This window comes from Euleptes europaea, chromosome 9, assembly GCF_029931775.1.
Source record: "Euleptes europaea isolate rEulEur1 chromosome 9, rEulEur1.hap1, whole genome shotgun sequence".
Taxonomy (NCBI): domain Eukaryota; kingdom Metazoa; phylum Chordata; class Lepidosauria; order Squamata; family Sphaerodactylidae; genus Euleptes; species Euleptes europaea.
This window is the reverse complement of record NC_079320.1, coordinates 31,875,376-31,891,181: the sequence shown is the minus strand read 5'-3', so window position 1 is coordinate 31,891,181 and position 15,806 is coordinate 31,875,376. Positions and strand designations below refer to the sequence as shown.

The window sequence follows — 15,806 nt, the reverse complement described above, 5'->3', positions numbered from 1 at the left end:
TGTTTCATTGATGTTTCATATTTGGTGCTATTAAAAGAACTAACCCAGTAACTGAGTTGTCATTTGAAACATAAAGGACCAATAATGCGCAAAGAAAATAATGAGCATTATAAAGATTTATAATTTATTATGCAGTTCTTCAAAATTTCTCATAGTTTGCATAAAGTCTTGTTAGTCATTAGTTCATTTCCAACCAATGGAAATCTTATTCATCCCCCCTTTCCCCTCCATGGCTGTATGATTTTATTGAACATTTAACTTCTGCATTGCATGCACAAGGTAGACATTGAATTTAACTTTTTTTAAAAAAAAAATCAGAGATGTTTAGGACATTGAATTCTTATCACAGTCTTATCTTATTCTTTCTTGTACTTTCACAGAATAGTATCTAATACCCAGTCTGAGTTATAGAGGCCAGCATAGTGTTGATTTGTTAGTGGCTGGGAATTGGACTGTTTGCATGATGATGCTTTCCTGGCATGGATGTGCTTCTGAGATTCAGGTGCATGACACCCAAAATTTGTAACTCATCTTGAGAACTGAATCCCTCAGTCTGAGCACTCTGATTCCTTGATATCTGGCCCTGCACTATAATTTGCCCCAGTTTAGACTAAATACTGCATCATCCATATCTACAAGCACATTGAGTGTTGCTGCACCCACTCTTGCCAAAGAGAATGCTTTGAAAGGGTCACAGGTGGGCATTTTATCCTTTAGAGAATCCAGGTGCAGCAGCCATCAGATAACTGGAAATTGGCCTGGTAAAATTATTCTTAAACGTGAAGACATGGGACATGTTTTGGAAAGCTAAGGTAGTGGTTAGTCATTTCTGGTACCTTTCTAATGTAGGGAAATCTAATTTGCAGTTCTTTGGTCAGTCACAGTCATTGCCACTCGGTTGAACAATACATTTCAGCAGTTGGGTAAACTTTTCAGCTGTGGAACAGATATCCATCCAATGGTTAAGTTAAAGAATTTGCTGCAATATTAAAATTTCCTTTGTATGTTTTGGTTTTACAAATATAAAAATTGGAATGGCTGTTGAGTCCAGTGTTGAGCAGCTGTATATAAACCATCATCGGATTGCTGGGATGTGAACATCTGTTCGCAGGAGTTGATTGGGTTCCATCTCACGAAGCACAGAACGGATGTACAAGACAGCTTGAGAACGAAATTTAATGGCACTGAATTTGATCTAACTATTACATAGCATAGCCGTGGGTAATATGATGGACAGAAGAATCTAAAATGAATTTGGCTGCACAGAGCTCTAAATTTTCAGCTACAATGGGCATCATAATGAACTTGTATGCTTAAATTTATATTTATGTCAAACACATACATGGTCCTTGCAGAAGTGAGGGGGAAGTAACTTGGGGATGAGTGGATTTTGGGGGTGGGGGGAGCCATCAGGGAAAGGCTTCTGCTGCTCTTCCATTCAAAATGACAGTGTCTGAAATCTTGCATTTTTTTTCAATATTTTATTTTATTTTTAGGATACAAAAAAATAGGGGAAAGATCATTGCTTTTTGTTAGCGCACGGATTCCATTCATCTAGCATAATTTGTTAATTCTCTTCTTTGTTGTTGTCTTTGTTAACTACGTCAATACTCCTACAACCGATCTAACAAACATTTTTAACCACGACAATTCTGAGTAAAAGACGTCCCTATTTATCATAAAAAGGTTGCCATCTCAGCTTGTGTTCTTCAATCGTCTCATTATGTAACATGGCCGAATGTTTTGACATCAGTGCGTATGCATACATTTTTGTAATCCACACTTTGAGATCGGGCATCCCCTTTCCATTTTTGTGCCAATGCCAACCTCGCAGCTTTGATTGCATATTGATACATCTCTTTAAACTTTGATGGAATTTGAGTTGGTACTATTCCCAATAGAAAATACTTGGCTTCTAGTTGGAAATTTGTTTTCGTCAACTCTTGTATCTCTTTATGAATAATTTCCCAAAAAGATTGTACTTTTTGGCATGTCCACCATTGATGAAAATACGTTCCCTCTGTGTCTGAACATTTCCACGAAATCTTGCATTTTTAAAAATACTATTTGCTTTGATTTCTAGGCTTGGGTTCTTGCTTTACTGGTTTCCATTTTAACAAGATGCCCTGAACCCATTCCAACAGCAAAGCTTGTCTATTTTGTCTATCTGTAATCTACACATCTGCTAAAGAAAACCAGTCAGTCTACAAGAAAAATGTGTTAGGCAGAGTTTTCTCCTTTCCTGAAATGTCAGTGAAAGAAATGCCGAAGTCTGTTCCTAGGGAGACTTTTGCTCCAGTGCATGGTTGCATTCTGCCCTTGCCTAACCTTGATAGGCTTTTCACAAGCATTCTCTTTCACTGCTTCTCTGAATGCTGCATGGCTAGGATTGACTGCTGTGGCTTGGGAAACTCATGGAGATTTGGGGATAGCGCCTGGGGAGGGTGAAGTTTGGGGAGGACGCTCTGCAGGGCAGTGATGCCATAGAGTCCACCCACTAAAACTGCCTTTTCCTCCAGGGGAATAGATCTATAGTTCCAGGAAAGCTCTCGACCACACTTGGGGGTTGGCAACCCTATGTGTGCTGCTGGAACTACTCTTGGATGGTAGCTCAGAAAATATGTGTCAGACTTCATTTTGAAAATTTCCAGAAAAGGAAGATGTTTGGAACTTGTATGAGATAGAGCTCTGCCTGGTATTTGTTCTATATTTCCTGGCTAATTTGCCTGTGTACACTTGAATTTAAATATTTTTATTTAATGGCTGTTCCTCTGGAACACATTTTTGTCTTGAAAAGGTTTTGTCTGTTTGCACACATGCAGGAAAAGAGTGTGCTTAAAACCCCTTGGTTACATGCTTGCCTGAAAACATGCCTCATGATGAGGTGCAGCAAAACAAACTAATCTCATTTTGATTGTGGAGGTCACAGTATCTGAGCTAAGAACAATAATCTTGGCTAACAGACCAAAATACTGTGAAGTCTTTGAGTGAGAACTTTACTCTTGTTCAAATGTTCAAGGAAGTTTAAAAGTGGTAGGAAATCCCTCAAAGGAGTTCCCGTACACATTTGCATGTTTGGTCTCATTTGCCTTTGCTTCCAAACAAATGAGACTTGCTTATGATTCTGGTGCCATCTAGCTCCTGCTGATCTCATTACTGTTCTACTGATAACTATATCCAGAAAATCTTGTGAATAGCAATAACACGATTGGGATTTATTTTTACCATATACTCCCAAACTTAATGTTGGCATACTTGGTAAGCAAGAGCAATACTCTCATTTTTGAAGTGTCTTTCTTTTGAAACAGCAAGAATGAAACAGAGTAATTGATAAGTTCATGCAATGAAGTCACAGAGCCATACTAGATAGAATGTTGCCATCCATTCAGCTCCAAAAGGTACAGAAGCATCATAATTATTTATAAGGGGTCATCAGCGTACATGGCTCAGATTTTTTAAATGAGGAGTTCCCTTCTTTTGAGTTGCACAGAAGCAACTTAAAGGTACAGGGAGCAAGCTGTCTAAATTCAAGGTGACTTTCTTAAGATATGAGGAAGGAGAAGGCGGAGGAGGACAATGTTTACATCTCTAAATAATGGGAAAACGGAACACTTCTAAAGTTGGTTAGCAATCTTTCCAGCCTGCTAAAGACAGGATCTCTATATCGTGCTTATTATCTACTTTCTCAAAGTACTGAACATACCCATCTACGTTGCTAAATGGAAGAGAATGTGTATTGGTATACCCGTGCTGCAGTGAAGCAGGAAATCCTGCTATACAACTCACGTGGAGATGTTCATCACAGTATTGGTGGATAGCCATGCTCATTTTTCATGTGGCTTCCTATCTAGCATGGGAATCTCTATACTGTTTTTCCTTGCTGAGCCAGGATGATAATGTGTTCAGCACTCTTACTGAGTAAGATCTTCTCATGGCTATTGGAAATACATGCTGGATGTCCTAGGCTTGCATCAGCAAACACACTATATTGACAGATTCTAACAAAACATCTGCAATATTGACTGATGCATCAGATGTCTTCAATACAACATTTTGCTGCTTTGCTAGCAAATGTTTCAGAACAAATGCTTAGGACTGACTAGCAAATATCACAATGTTCTTCAACTTTGTCCGAAGAGTATGTGTTTCAAAAGGGTATAATTTTCTCCTCTCAAAATCAGTTCTCATTTGAATTCCCAAAAGCCTCATCTAATGAGGGCTATTTTCTGCCACATTTCAACATTCTTCAGCTGTTTCAGCGCCTGGGCTGACTTTTGTCTTGTTTACAAGAATGCATTACAGTGATGCTGTTCCTCTTTGAAGAAGTCCTTTGTTCTCAAAAGAAAAGAACTCATCCATTTTGACTGACTTTCAAAATGAAATGACGTGCTGTATTTTTGAATGAATGAAGGGAAATTTTAGATTAAATTGACCTAGTTTGCAATGTCAGTAAAGCCCTTGTGAGATGGCCTCGTTCTTGGCAATGTGAAGAAGGGCGGCATGGTCTAAGATATTAAGAGGTGCTCGCTTCTTCTAGTTTAGATGGCTGCATAAAAGGCAAACCTTAAAAGTAGTATCAAGTGCTACAAAGGAACTCCATATAACTTCAGGTACCTGGAAATAAGTAGAATGTGTTCAGTGTTTGGGTGCTAATCTGTACTGTCAAGATAAATGGTCATCTCTGTATCAATCAACCTGACAGTTTTAACATCAGCATTTAGCCACGTCTTAAAGCAATAGCCGGTTTCCTGATATGTCATCCAAATGTTAAAAAGTAGCATGGGGAGAGTTTCATATCAGATGCTTATTCTTCTTCTGCTGTTCCCAAGCTCAGATGAAAAGCTTGAGATCTGATCTTTGGATTTAACTGCTCTCCCCAATGTCAGATGGGAGGGGGGAATCTTGCTGTTCCTTGAGAATAATCTTTTGGATCATGTTCTTGATTGACTTATACTGGTCAGAGAGTCAGTGGCCCAGTTTCCTATAAAGTTAGCCTTAACCATTTCACAGAATTTTCCATGTATGGCCCAATCAGGAGCAGTGATGGGCCAGGGGCCTCTTGCTGCATCTCTCGCCTGCTGTTGTTTGACCTGAACCTATTCTTTAAGTTTTTGGGTTGACCCGAACCTATTCTTTAATTTTTTCAATAAAGCTTTTTCCTTTTACCAATGTGTTCTACAGCGGGTGTGAGAGTCCAAACCCAGAATCAGTCAAACTATCAGAAGATTTATTTCAGGGTCCCAGGCTTGGGGACAGGGAAATCAGATCATCCTTGCAAAGACGTGGCAGGTCAGAAGCCCCCGTCTTTGACATGTACTGCAAAATAAATCCTTAATATTTGTTCACTGCCTTTTCTTTTGTTTTTGGGAAAGCAATTTGTTGTTTAGTTGAAAAAGGACTGGCATTCCATTTTCACATGCTACTTTTGGCTCAGTGTTCTGTTTCTAGGCATGCCAGGTCAGAGTGTCCAGAGTCTGTCATCCTTCTAAACCTTATAGCCAACTGCGACCCCAATGAAGGGGTTTCAAGGCAAGTGAGAAGCAGAGGTGGTTTGCCATTGTCTTCCTCTGTAAAGTCTTCCTTGGTAGTTTCCCATCCAAGTACCAGCCCTGTTTAGCTTCCAAGATCTGATGAGATTGGGCTATGCCATCTCTCACCTTCTAAGCTCTGTGGGCCTGTACAATTTATAGACCATCCAGGCAAAAGCAGGATTGCTAGACGAGTATGATGCTGGTTACATGTTGTTTACAACAGCACCCCAGCTTGGGTCCGTCCTGTCCCGTCCCCCCCCCCCCCCCGCAGCAGGAAAGCTAGGTTTATCGTATACCTGATAGGGCTTTTTTTGTGGCAGTACTGACAGATACTCACTGGCACCTTTTTTGGGGGGGTCTCTCTCAAATCCTGAGGGGGGAATTGGTGGAAATCAGTTTTGCAGTCAGTTTATTTGAGTTTAGTAGCCCATAGGCCATACGCTATAGATAATTATATGAATTAAAAATCACTGTAAAACAAATTTGCCACATCAACAATACAGCTTTTGCAGAGGCTGCTCAGAAGTAATCTTAATTTTTGAATATCAGGGGTGGCTGAGTACTTTAGTAGCCATTTCCTGAGAAATCTCTTTCTGGCTGTTGCATGCTTTGAGCAGTCGAAGAAAATATGGAATAATGAATCAACCATGGATCAATCAAACAGCACTGTTGATCCTTCTGAAGATTATTCATTCACCTCCACACAAGGAGCAAGTGTAATTGATTATATGTTGATCGGTGATTCCTGCCTTTCCAAAGTGTTGGAGTTTAAGGTTAGTGACTACGGAATAAGTAACCACCTTCTTATCTCCATCAACATTTTAATTGAGACCACACCAGACTTGGGTACTGGCCAAACTGGACTTAAGACATTACCATCCAAATGAAGATTGTCTAAAAGTTGGTGGAAATCAGTGCAACCTTTATATGAGTCCAGGCAACTTTAAAAAAATAAAAAGCAGTGTATGATAGAGAATGTATGTGTGATAGGCTTTTAGGGTCACAAGTTTGTCAGGCCTGTCAATATGTTCAGAATTATTTTTATAACAAATTGTGCAATTGTACCTCATCATTTCAGGACTGAGTGTTAAATAGGGAGAAAAGTAGATCATTTTTTTAAATAATCCCCCCAACTGCCTGAAGTTTATCTTTTCAATGGGTGTGATTTGAAATCTGGTTTGCACCTGTCACCATGTAATTCAGTCATAAGAACATAAGAAAAGCCCTGCTGGATCAGACTAAGGCCCATCAAGTCCAGCAGCCTCTTCACACAGTGGCCAACCAGGTGCCTCTAGGAAGCCCACCAACAAGAGGACTGCAGCAGCATCCTGCCTGTGTTTCACAGCACCTAATATATTAGGCATGCTCCTCTGATACTGGAGAGAATAGGTATGCATCATGACTACAGGCTAGCCTGATCTCGTCAGATCTCAGAAGCTAAGCAGGGTTCAGCCCTGGTTAGTATTTGGATGGGAGACCACCAAGGAATACCATGGTTGCTGTGCAGAGGAAGGCACTGGCAAACCACCTCTGTTAGTCTTTTGCCATGAAAACCCCGAAAGGGGTAGCCATAAGTCGGCTGCGACTTGATGGCACTTTACACACACACACATGACTAGTATTCAAGTTCACAACACCTCTTCTCCATATTAAGAAAATAAATTGCAGATAGACCTTGAGTTTTTCTATAATACTCTGAAACATCTCCCCCCTCCTTCCCGTATACTTTCTGTATTTAACTTCCAGTTCGGTGAAGAATTCTGGGAAATTTGAAAACTTGTGTTCAATATTTTGTAATATTTTGTGATGTTTTGGCTGGGCTCAGTAAAAAGAGATTACATTACTGCTGTGTTTTGTTATCTAAAATTTTGTCTTCCTGTTTCATATTGTTTTTTCTTTTTGTTGCACTTGGTATAATTATGCTAAAGGGAGAAAAAACCCTCCCTGCATCATGAAATTAACATCACAATTACTACTACTTAAAAAATATCTCATTTGCTTATGGAAATATTTGTATCCCACCTTTCCTCTCATAATCAAGTGATTGAGCTAATCCTCTGTATTATATTCAGTGAGTAAGGATGACCAAGGACATGATTCTGTGTCCTCTAATAGAACATAGTCAGTGGAAGAAGTGAGACAGATACCTGGGGATGAACCCAGCCAGCACTTTCATTCAGTCTAATCCAATTCACTTCCTTACTACAGTCTCTATCTGAAAAACTCTACAGCTTATAGAAGTTAATGTCACAGTATATGTATTATGACCTGGATGGCCCAGGCTAGCCTGATCTTGTCAGATCTCATGAAGCTAAGCAGGATCAGTCCAGGTGAGTATTTGGATAGGAGACCACCAAGGAATACCAGGGTTGCCGTGCAGAGGAAGGCACTGGCAAACCACCTCTGTTAGTCTCTTGCCATGAAAACCCCGAAAAAAGGGGTCACCATAATTTGGCTGCGACTTAATGGCACTTTACACACACACACACACATTACAGTGCATTCCTAAGGAGAGTTACTCCAGTCTAAACTGATTTATTTCAATGGGCGTAGACTGGAGTAGCTCTTTAGGAATGCACTGTTAGTGTTTAAGGTGCTTCAGAACTTTGACTCAATAAAGGAAGCCCCAGCCTTCAATTTGCAAGATCTGAGCAAGGCTGTCAAAGACAGGACATTTTGGATGACTTTTATTCATAGGGTCGCCATGAGTCGGAAGCGACTTGACGGCACTTAACACACACAGAGAGAACTTATTTTATCATTAAATTAATGAGAACATTAAGAAAAATCCTTTTGCAGAAACACTTCCAATGTGGCCCAAATAAACAGATAAATCTGGTGCTTTCATATAGCCAGCAGAGGGTGCTGGTGGATAATTTTGTGAGGCTTTAAACATAGTTGGTTCAATAGGGACGTGTGAAAATAAATGCTTATTGGTTTTGGGAAAGCTCCTAAGCAGGTCTACTCAGAAGCAAGACTTAGTTTGTTCAGTGGAACTTACTCCCAGGAAAGTGTCTTTAGGATTGCACTGTAAAACTCTGAAACTACACTCTGAAAAAAAATTATATAATTGTAATATGGAATATATTTCTACCTCAATTCCCAATGTATCTTGGGGTAAAAATGTCCCCCTTTCATGGTAGAAACAGCCACTGTGTTTTACAGTACCCCCAAAACCAGACTCATCTCTTTCTTTTTGCACATTAAATAACTCATGCCAGTTTTATTCCTTTGTTAAGCTATATTTTTATTTTCAATTTGGAACAATAAAAACACTATTTGGAACATAATGCATTTTCATAAACTTTAAAGTATCTTACATTAATAATCGCAAATAGTGGGTTGGATCCAGCTAGCATTATCACTCAATCTTACCCCATTGTCTTTTTCATTAGAGCCCCTGTCTCACATGGCTTTTGTATATGCAAGTCCCATAATGCCCAGCATAGCCATTTTGGTGGTAAAGGAAACTCCTCCTTTTGTTTTCAGTGGCAGAAAAGCTGCTTGGAGCCAACCCTAACAGCATAAGAAAAGCCCTGCTGGATCAGACCAAGGCCCATCAAGACCAGTAGTCTGTTCACACAGGGGCCAACTGGTGCCTCTAGGAAGCCCACAAACAAGACGGCTGCAGCAGCACCATCCTGCCTGTGTTCTACAGCACCTAATATATTTGACATGCTCCTCTGATACTGGAGAGAATAAGTATGCACCATAGCTAGTACCCATTTTTACTAGTAGCTATGGATAGCCCTATCCTCCATGAACATGTCCACTCCCCTCTTAAAGCCTTCCAAGTTGGCAGCCATCAACACATTCTGGGGCAGGGAGTTGCACAGTTTAACTATGTGTTGTGTGTGTGAAGAAATATTTCCTTTTGTCTGTTTTGAAAATCTCATGCCAGCTTCAGCAGATGACCCCACATTCTGGTATTATGATGGAGAAAAGCCTGTCCCTGTCCACACCATGCATAATTTTAAATACCTCTTTCCTGTCTCCCATGTGTTTGCATTGTATTTTTATATCCTATTGGTATATCTCTCTGTGGTGATGTAGATGTTTTCCAGGTTATCAGGTAGGGTCATCAGCAGGCAAGTTTTGTCACTTCTTCAGATAAGTGACAAAGGGACCGGCAGGATAAGTTCTGTCTCATACTCTGACTTCAGGTGAAAATAGAGTAGTTCAATGTGATTAATACACCGGTTGATAAACTCTAGCAGGCCCGAAGCAACTCAGGATGCTGCACCTTCATCAGCAGCTCAGGATATGAGCAAATAATCTTAATCAAGAAACCAAAGTGAAACTTTACAATGCAGTCGGAAATTTATAAAGCAGGCATGGATCTAATGACTGAAGGCAAAGCCGGGGAGATGCACTGAAGCCAGAGTGTTAGCCAGCCCAGAATTTCTGAGACAGAGAAGATTCAGCAAGATAATAAAAGGTATCTCCATGTTTCTTTGATTGCTGAGGATGGGGTTAGGTTGGTCCTAGCACGATGCAAACAGTAGAGGATTGAAGAGCCTCATTGATAATTCTTCCATAGCAAAGCCTGATGTATTTCAGTGCAGAGTATTCTGACAGCCTGATTTTAGTCCAACTATTTTGGAGAGGTTTATGCTAAGTAGTCATACTGTGATTCTTAAGGAAGAGGATTTTTTTTTTCACTGATTGGAAGTAAAAACCTTCTATTATGTCAAAAGACAGACAAAAGCTCTTTTCAGCTGTCTGTGGCTTTTTACATCCTTCCTGTCTTTCTTGATAGTATTTTCTTAAAGAATGGAACTAGTCAAAAGAGATTTCATCTTGCACTTAGCCCTTTTGGCTAATTCCTCTTTCAAGTCCCTGTTATTTCTCCAAATCACAATGAGTCTCCAAAGTAATATGCTATTATATTTGCAATTAGTATTGATATTTTGACACACAATTATAATGATACATAGAAATGTAAAGCAAAGCTTAGTATGACGTTTAAAGGTTGTGGGTTTTCAGCAATGCTGTGGTCCCTTGGGCTGGGCTGAAATGGCAGTCTTCTTGCAATTGCAACGGAGAACAGCTTGGATTTGAATATGTATAAAACTATCCCCAAGGAGAAAAATATACAGCAACGCGACCACTAGCATTTAATATTGTGAGAGTTCCCGACCTCCCTGTGCAAATTCCATAAAACCACTTGCTCAGACTGTCATGCAGAAACAAGGATCTTTATTGGAAGCTTCAGGTGGTACAAGTCTTACACTGGTAAAGTTGCAAGTGAATCCAGATTCACAAAAACAGAATTATAACCCCTACAGGGAAGCAGATGTCAAACGTGTATTATGGGAACCTACGAGATAATTGTGCATGGTACAAAACATCAAAAGAACCCAGAGCTTGTTAGTACTATCTACCCACCAAGGCCACAGTGGTGGAAGGGAGTCAGTGAGAGCAAGGGAGGGACGTGGGAAGAGGGAGAGACATTCCAACCTGGGGCCCGTCAGACGCTGCGCCTGAACCAAGGAAAGTCAAGAGACCTGGACTGCTTTTACGAGTCCGGGGGGGGGGGAAGCATACAAGGTAAAGGCCTACCCAAGGCCAGGCATACAGACCCTCACAAATATGTAAGATTCCACAGTCAAGCATGCATTTTAGCTTTTATGCACAAATTATCCAATCACATACAGTATATAAATATCATATAGTACAGTTGACAATCAGTGCAGCCGCACATCCTCTAAAAGAGGAAAAAAGACAACACCCTAAAAAGTCACGGAATGAGCACTGAAGAGTGCTTGATTTAAGGTCCTTCGTGGTCAAAGTTCCGTTCTTTAAAGGCGAAATGATGATGATTTATGGTCAAACTATAAATGAATTCCACAGTAAACTGTAGCGTGACTCCCCGTGAGTAGTAAATCTTATGCTGGGAGGTTTTTCTTCATTTCAAAAACGGCAGTGTGGATCCTCTGTGCCGTTTGGAATGATGTACTTAACAGCCCCGAGCAGCTGAAAAAGCTGGTTAATAGGACTGCGGCTCTTACTGGAAAAAAATACATTCGCTGGGCTGCAAAGACCAGCTAATTATTGGTCAAGATGAAATGCAGTCTGCTGGAATGCTAGATACCGGTTTTATCTTGTTTCGATACTTCCTCAGATAGTGTGATACATGTAATCTATAAGAAATAAAAGGTTGGATGATGTATGACTCCCCAAATTGGCTCTCTGCCTCTGTTTGTTTATTTACACTACTGATCTTGATATGCCTATTCATCACCAGTGGTTGCTACTGAGGAATACTAACCCAGAACTGACTCAGTTTCAACTGTATTAATTTGTTGACTGTACAGGACATACACCTATCATTATTTCTTGTATTGCTTGCCTTTTGGGCCTCACTTTGTAAACCAGTGAAAAATATTTTCCTTCCCCATTCTTAGGATACATATTTTCCTGTCTCGTAAAAGACCACTCATACATTCATTGAAATGGGCTGTAGACCATGAAAGTTAATGTCCCAAATGTGTTACTTTTTAAAGTGCTATGGGAACCCTATTATTCTTATTGGGAAAGGTGCTTGTGATTCCCAGCCTGATCACAGCCTAGCCTAACAATTTTCAAGAACGAATGAAAGAATCATTTATAGCATAGATCACTGTGTGTGTAAAGTGCCGTCAAGTCACAGCTGACTTATGGCAACCCAGTAGGGTTTTCAAGGCAAGAGACTAACAGAGGTGGTTTGCCAAAGCCTTCCTCTGCATAGCGACCCTGGTATTCCTTGGTGGTCTCCCATCCAAGTACTAGCCAGGACTGACCCTGCTTAGCTTCTGAGATCTGGCAAGATCTTAAATGCAATTTCTTTAGCAAATTCTAATTTAAAATTTTTAAATATTTGTAAATATTAGATTGTTCTTCCACACCACATAGGAAGAGGACAGCCTTGTTTTAACTGGAAATTACTTCTAAATAGTTGGAATTAAAAGAAGCAACTGTAGTAGCTCCCAAGCCTTATCAATAATTTTGTTCAGTTAGCCTCATTCACTCTCTCCACTAAATGTACCTTGTCTAGGCAGAACGAGACAGAGAACCATAGTAGAATGTTTCAGTAAAATAGGACAAATGCTAACAATGCTTCTTTCTCCAGTTAGGTGTTTGCACACTCCTTGGCATCTAAACTCCTGTATTACTATTATAAATGGTATTGGAGAGGCAAATTACACCAGGATCACTGTAGGATAAGCAAACAACTGAGAACTGCATCAACAAAGACCTGAACATGGAAGTTAGCGAAGAAACCTCTACCCTCAAGCTTATGCAGTATGACTAAGGTGAGGGATGTGGGAAGAGGAGACAATGGTGCACTACTTTGTGGCCTGTTGTACAATTATGGACAAGACTGCCCTCCACTTTTGTCTCAGACAGAGCTTAATTGTTAAGCTCAGGAAAGTCTTTATGCAGGCTAGGACTAATTCATTGCCTTCAGCGATCCTTCGTGGCAGATTCCTGAAAACACCTTACTGTCAGGCTGCTATCTCGGTTTCGTTATTGCCTCTGTCTCTGTGCTGTATTGTCTGCCCCCCAAGGTCGCATGCCTAAGCCTGGGAACTCAGCTCCTGGGAAACTGTATTCCTGCGTGTAATCTCCCGCCTTTCCTGCCTTATAATATCTCCCAGCTAGTGAGCCTCTTATAGCTGTCATTTTATAAGGGTCTGCAGATGTGGTGCAGGATGTCCTGACTCCCTGTCTCATATTCTTTTGGAATGCCATCTTTATGATTCCCCAAGAGGAAACCTAATAAAACCTATAGTTTTGAACTTCTCATCAAATAATACGAATGTACTTTACAAACTATTAGCTGATAAGGATCCTGAGATAACCAAAAACGTGGCAAAAGTTTTGATGATAGTAGTCAACCGATGGGAATCTAGTCGGAAGTAGAATCACAACATTAAGGAATGATTTATTTTAATTTTATTTTACTCTAACTTTTATCCTTTTATATACTACAGATTGTACAATGCCAATAAAGGTATTTGAAATTTGAAAAAAAAAAAGTCTTTAACTGTAGGAGGTGGGCTTTGTTAGTCAATACTTGATGGTTGGTGAACATTCTAGTATCCTCCCCCAATGTGGTTAACCCTGTTTGGTAGGAAGTCCATCGTTCAGGGTTGTAGGGACTGCTGAATCCTTCTTAGAGGTTTTATTTATGTCCTACAGCAGTGTCCCAGAACATCTCTTGAGCTATCCTTTAAGAAAAAAAAAGATGGCAATGCTCCATAGGATAGCTTTTTGGTTGACTTCATTCTGGTATTGAATGGAATGTTGTGAGCCTCTCCTTTTTTGTGTTTATGTGATTCTTTCAGTTGTAGAGTTTACTGGTGTAAACTGCCTTATGAGGAGGAAAGATGGAATATACATGGTTTAATAAATAAACATTTAAAAGTCCTTGTGCTTTAATGCTGGTACCAGAGCTTTGAGTGAGCTGCGTTTGGAGTAGAGGACGAGCATCCCATGCAATGAGGGGAGCACAGATAGGATCAGCTTTGCTTGTCTATGTGTCAACCCACTTTTGAGCCTGTAGCAAATCTTTCTTTTTCAGGGAGGTATTTTTCAGAGCGTTAAACAGATCATGTTAATTTACGTGTTTATTATTTTCTCATCATCATAATCAATAGATAACTGTAGTCTGATTCATTTTAATTTCATAAACAGCTTGAATCCTTATAAACAAATAGCAAACTGCAAGCCGAGAAGCTGAGTGCCAGATGTTGTTTTGGTTGGCATCTTGAACGTGAAATTGATAGATCTTCCCCCATGGCTGCTTCTTGACAGGGGCATGAAAAAATCCCTCCACCACACTAGCAGCAGCAAATGGCATGTGAATGTGCGTTAATGCTGTCCACACTAGTGTCCACCCTCCTACTGCTTGCTGCTGCCACCATCCCTGTCTCCACCCTCCTCATTTTCCCCTATCTTGCTGGGACCCCTTGTGGGCAGAAAACCCTCACCCCCTCACTTTCTCTACCCAGCTGCACTGTAGCAGTTCAGCACACTTCAGCACGGAAAGGGAAGAAGGCTTTTAAAAGGACTAAAATGTGTGTGAGTGTTTGGGAGGTGCAATGCCACTGCGTGCCGTTTGGTAAGGTTAGCTCCACTCCTTCTCCCCACAATAATGATGGAGGGAGCATCCACATGGACACTCCCCTGTAGCCACTCTGCAGATTCCCCTTTGAACCAGAGAGAATCACTTTTTCTGCAGCTTAAAGGGGGAAAACCCAGGAATGGCAGGAATTGTGCTTGGATTGAACATGATCTCAGGGTCATGTTTCCTTTAATGTGGGGGCTTCCTGTTTTCCAGGCTAGGGTGAAGAAATCATCATTTGAGAGCAGAAATAATAGAAAAAATGTTCTGGAGTATTTCCCCCCCCCCCATTGTGCATCCTTTTATAAAGGGTTGGACCCGATACACTGCCAATGGAAGTTGCTGGTGGACATGGATCTTTCCCGCCTTCGCTTTCTTCCAGTAGCCCCCCTGTCAGCACCGAAAAGACAACCACAGGTGTTGAGGGAACCACATGGTCAAAGGTCCATACAACACTGATGACTGCCGTGAAGAAGGAGAAGTGAGTGAAATCTCCCCTCTCGCCTCTTGTGCGAGCAGAGCCTCTTTCACTGTGAGAAAGTTCCTGCTTACATATCCCACTCTGTATAACTGCATTAGCCCTGCAACTATTGCATCCTTAAAAAAATAAGTACAATAAACATTTACAATATTATAAGACAATAAGAACATAAGAAAAGCCATGCTGGATCAGACGAAGGCCCATCAAGTCCAGCAGTCTGTTCATACAGTGGCCAACTGCATGCCTCTAGAAAGCCCACAAGCAAGACAACTGCAGCAGCATTATCCTGCCTGTGGTCCATAGCACCTGACAGAGAGAAAGCAGAAAGGCTCAATGCCTTTTTTGCCTCAGTTTTTTTCACCTGAACAGGCCCATCTAGGGATGGTAGCAGGCTGCTGGTTGACATGGATAGAAAGGCTGTTGAGAAGCACCTGGCTACACTGGATGAGTACAAATGACCTGTGCCAGATGGTATGCACCCGAGAGTGCTCAAAGAACCTAAGAACCTAAGAAAGGCCGTGCTGGATCAGACCAAGGTCAATCAAGTCCAGCAGTCTGTTCATACAGTGGCCAACCAGGTGCCTCTAGGAAGCCTACAGACAAGACAACTGCAGCAGCATTGTCCTGCCTGTGTTCCAAAGCACCTAACATAGTAGCCATGCTCATCTGATCTTGGAGAGAATAG

At 40.8% G+C, this 15,806-nt stretch overlaps 1 protein-coding gene across 1 annotated transcript in view; it reads left to right on the top strand.

The window, feature by feature from the left end:
* The first annotated feature begins 6,178 nt into the window (after positions 1–6,178).
* The window catches only part of LOC130482318 (DNA dC->dU-editing enzyme APOBEC-3B-like), a 31,008-nt gene continuing 21,380 nt past the window's right edge, over positions 6,179–15,806 (top strand). Inside the window, exon 1 of the mRNA XM_056855028.1 lies at positions 6,179–6,377. Coding sequence (XP_056711006.1) covers positions 6,179–6,377 — 199 coding nt within the window. The remainder of the gene's footprint in view (positions 6,378–15,806) is intronic.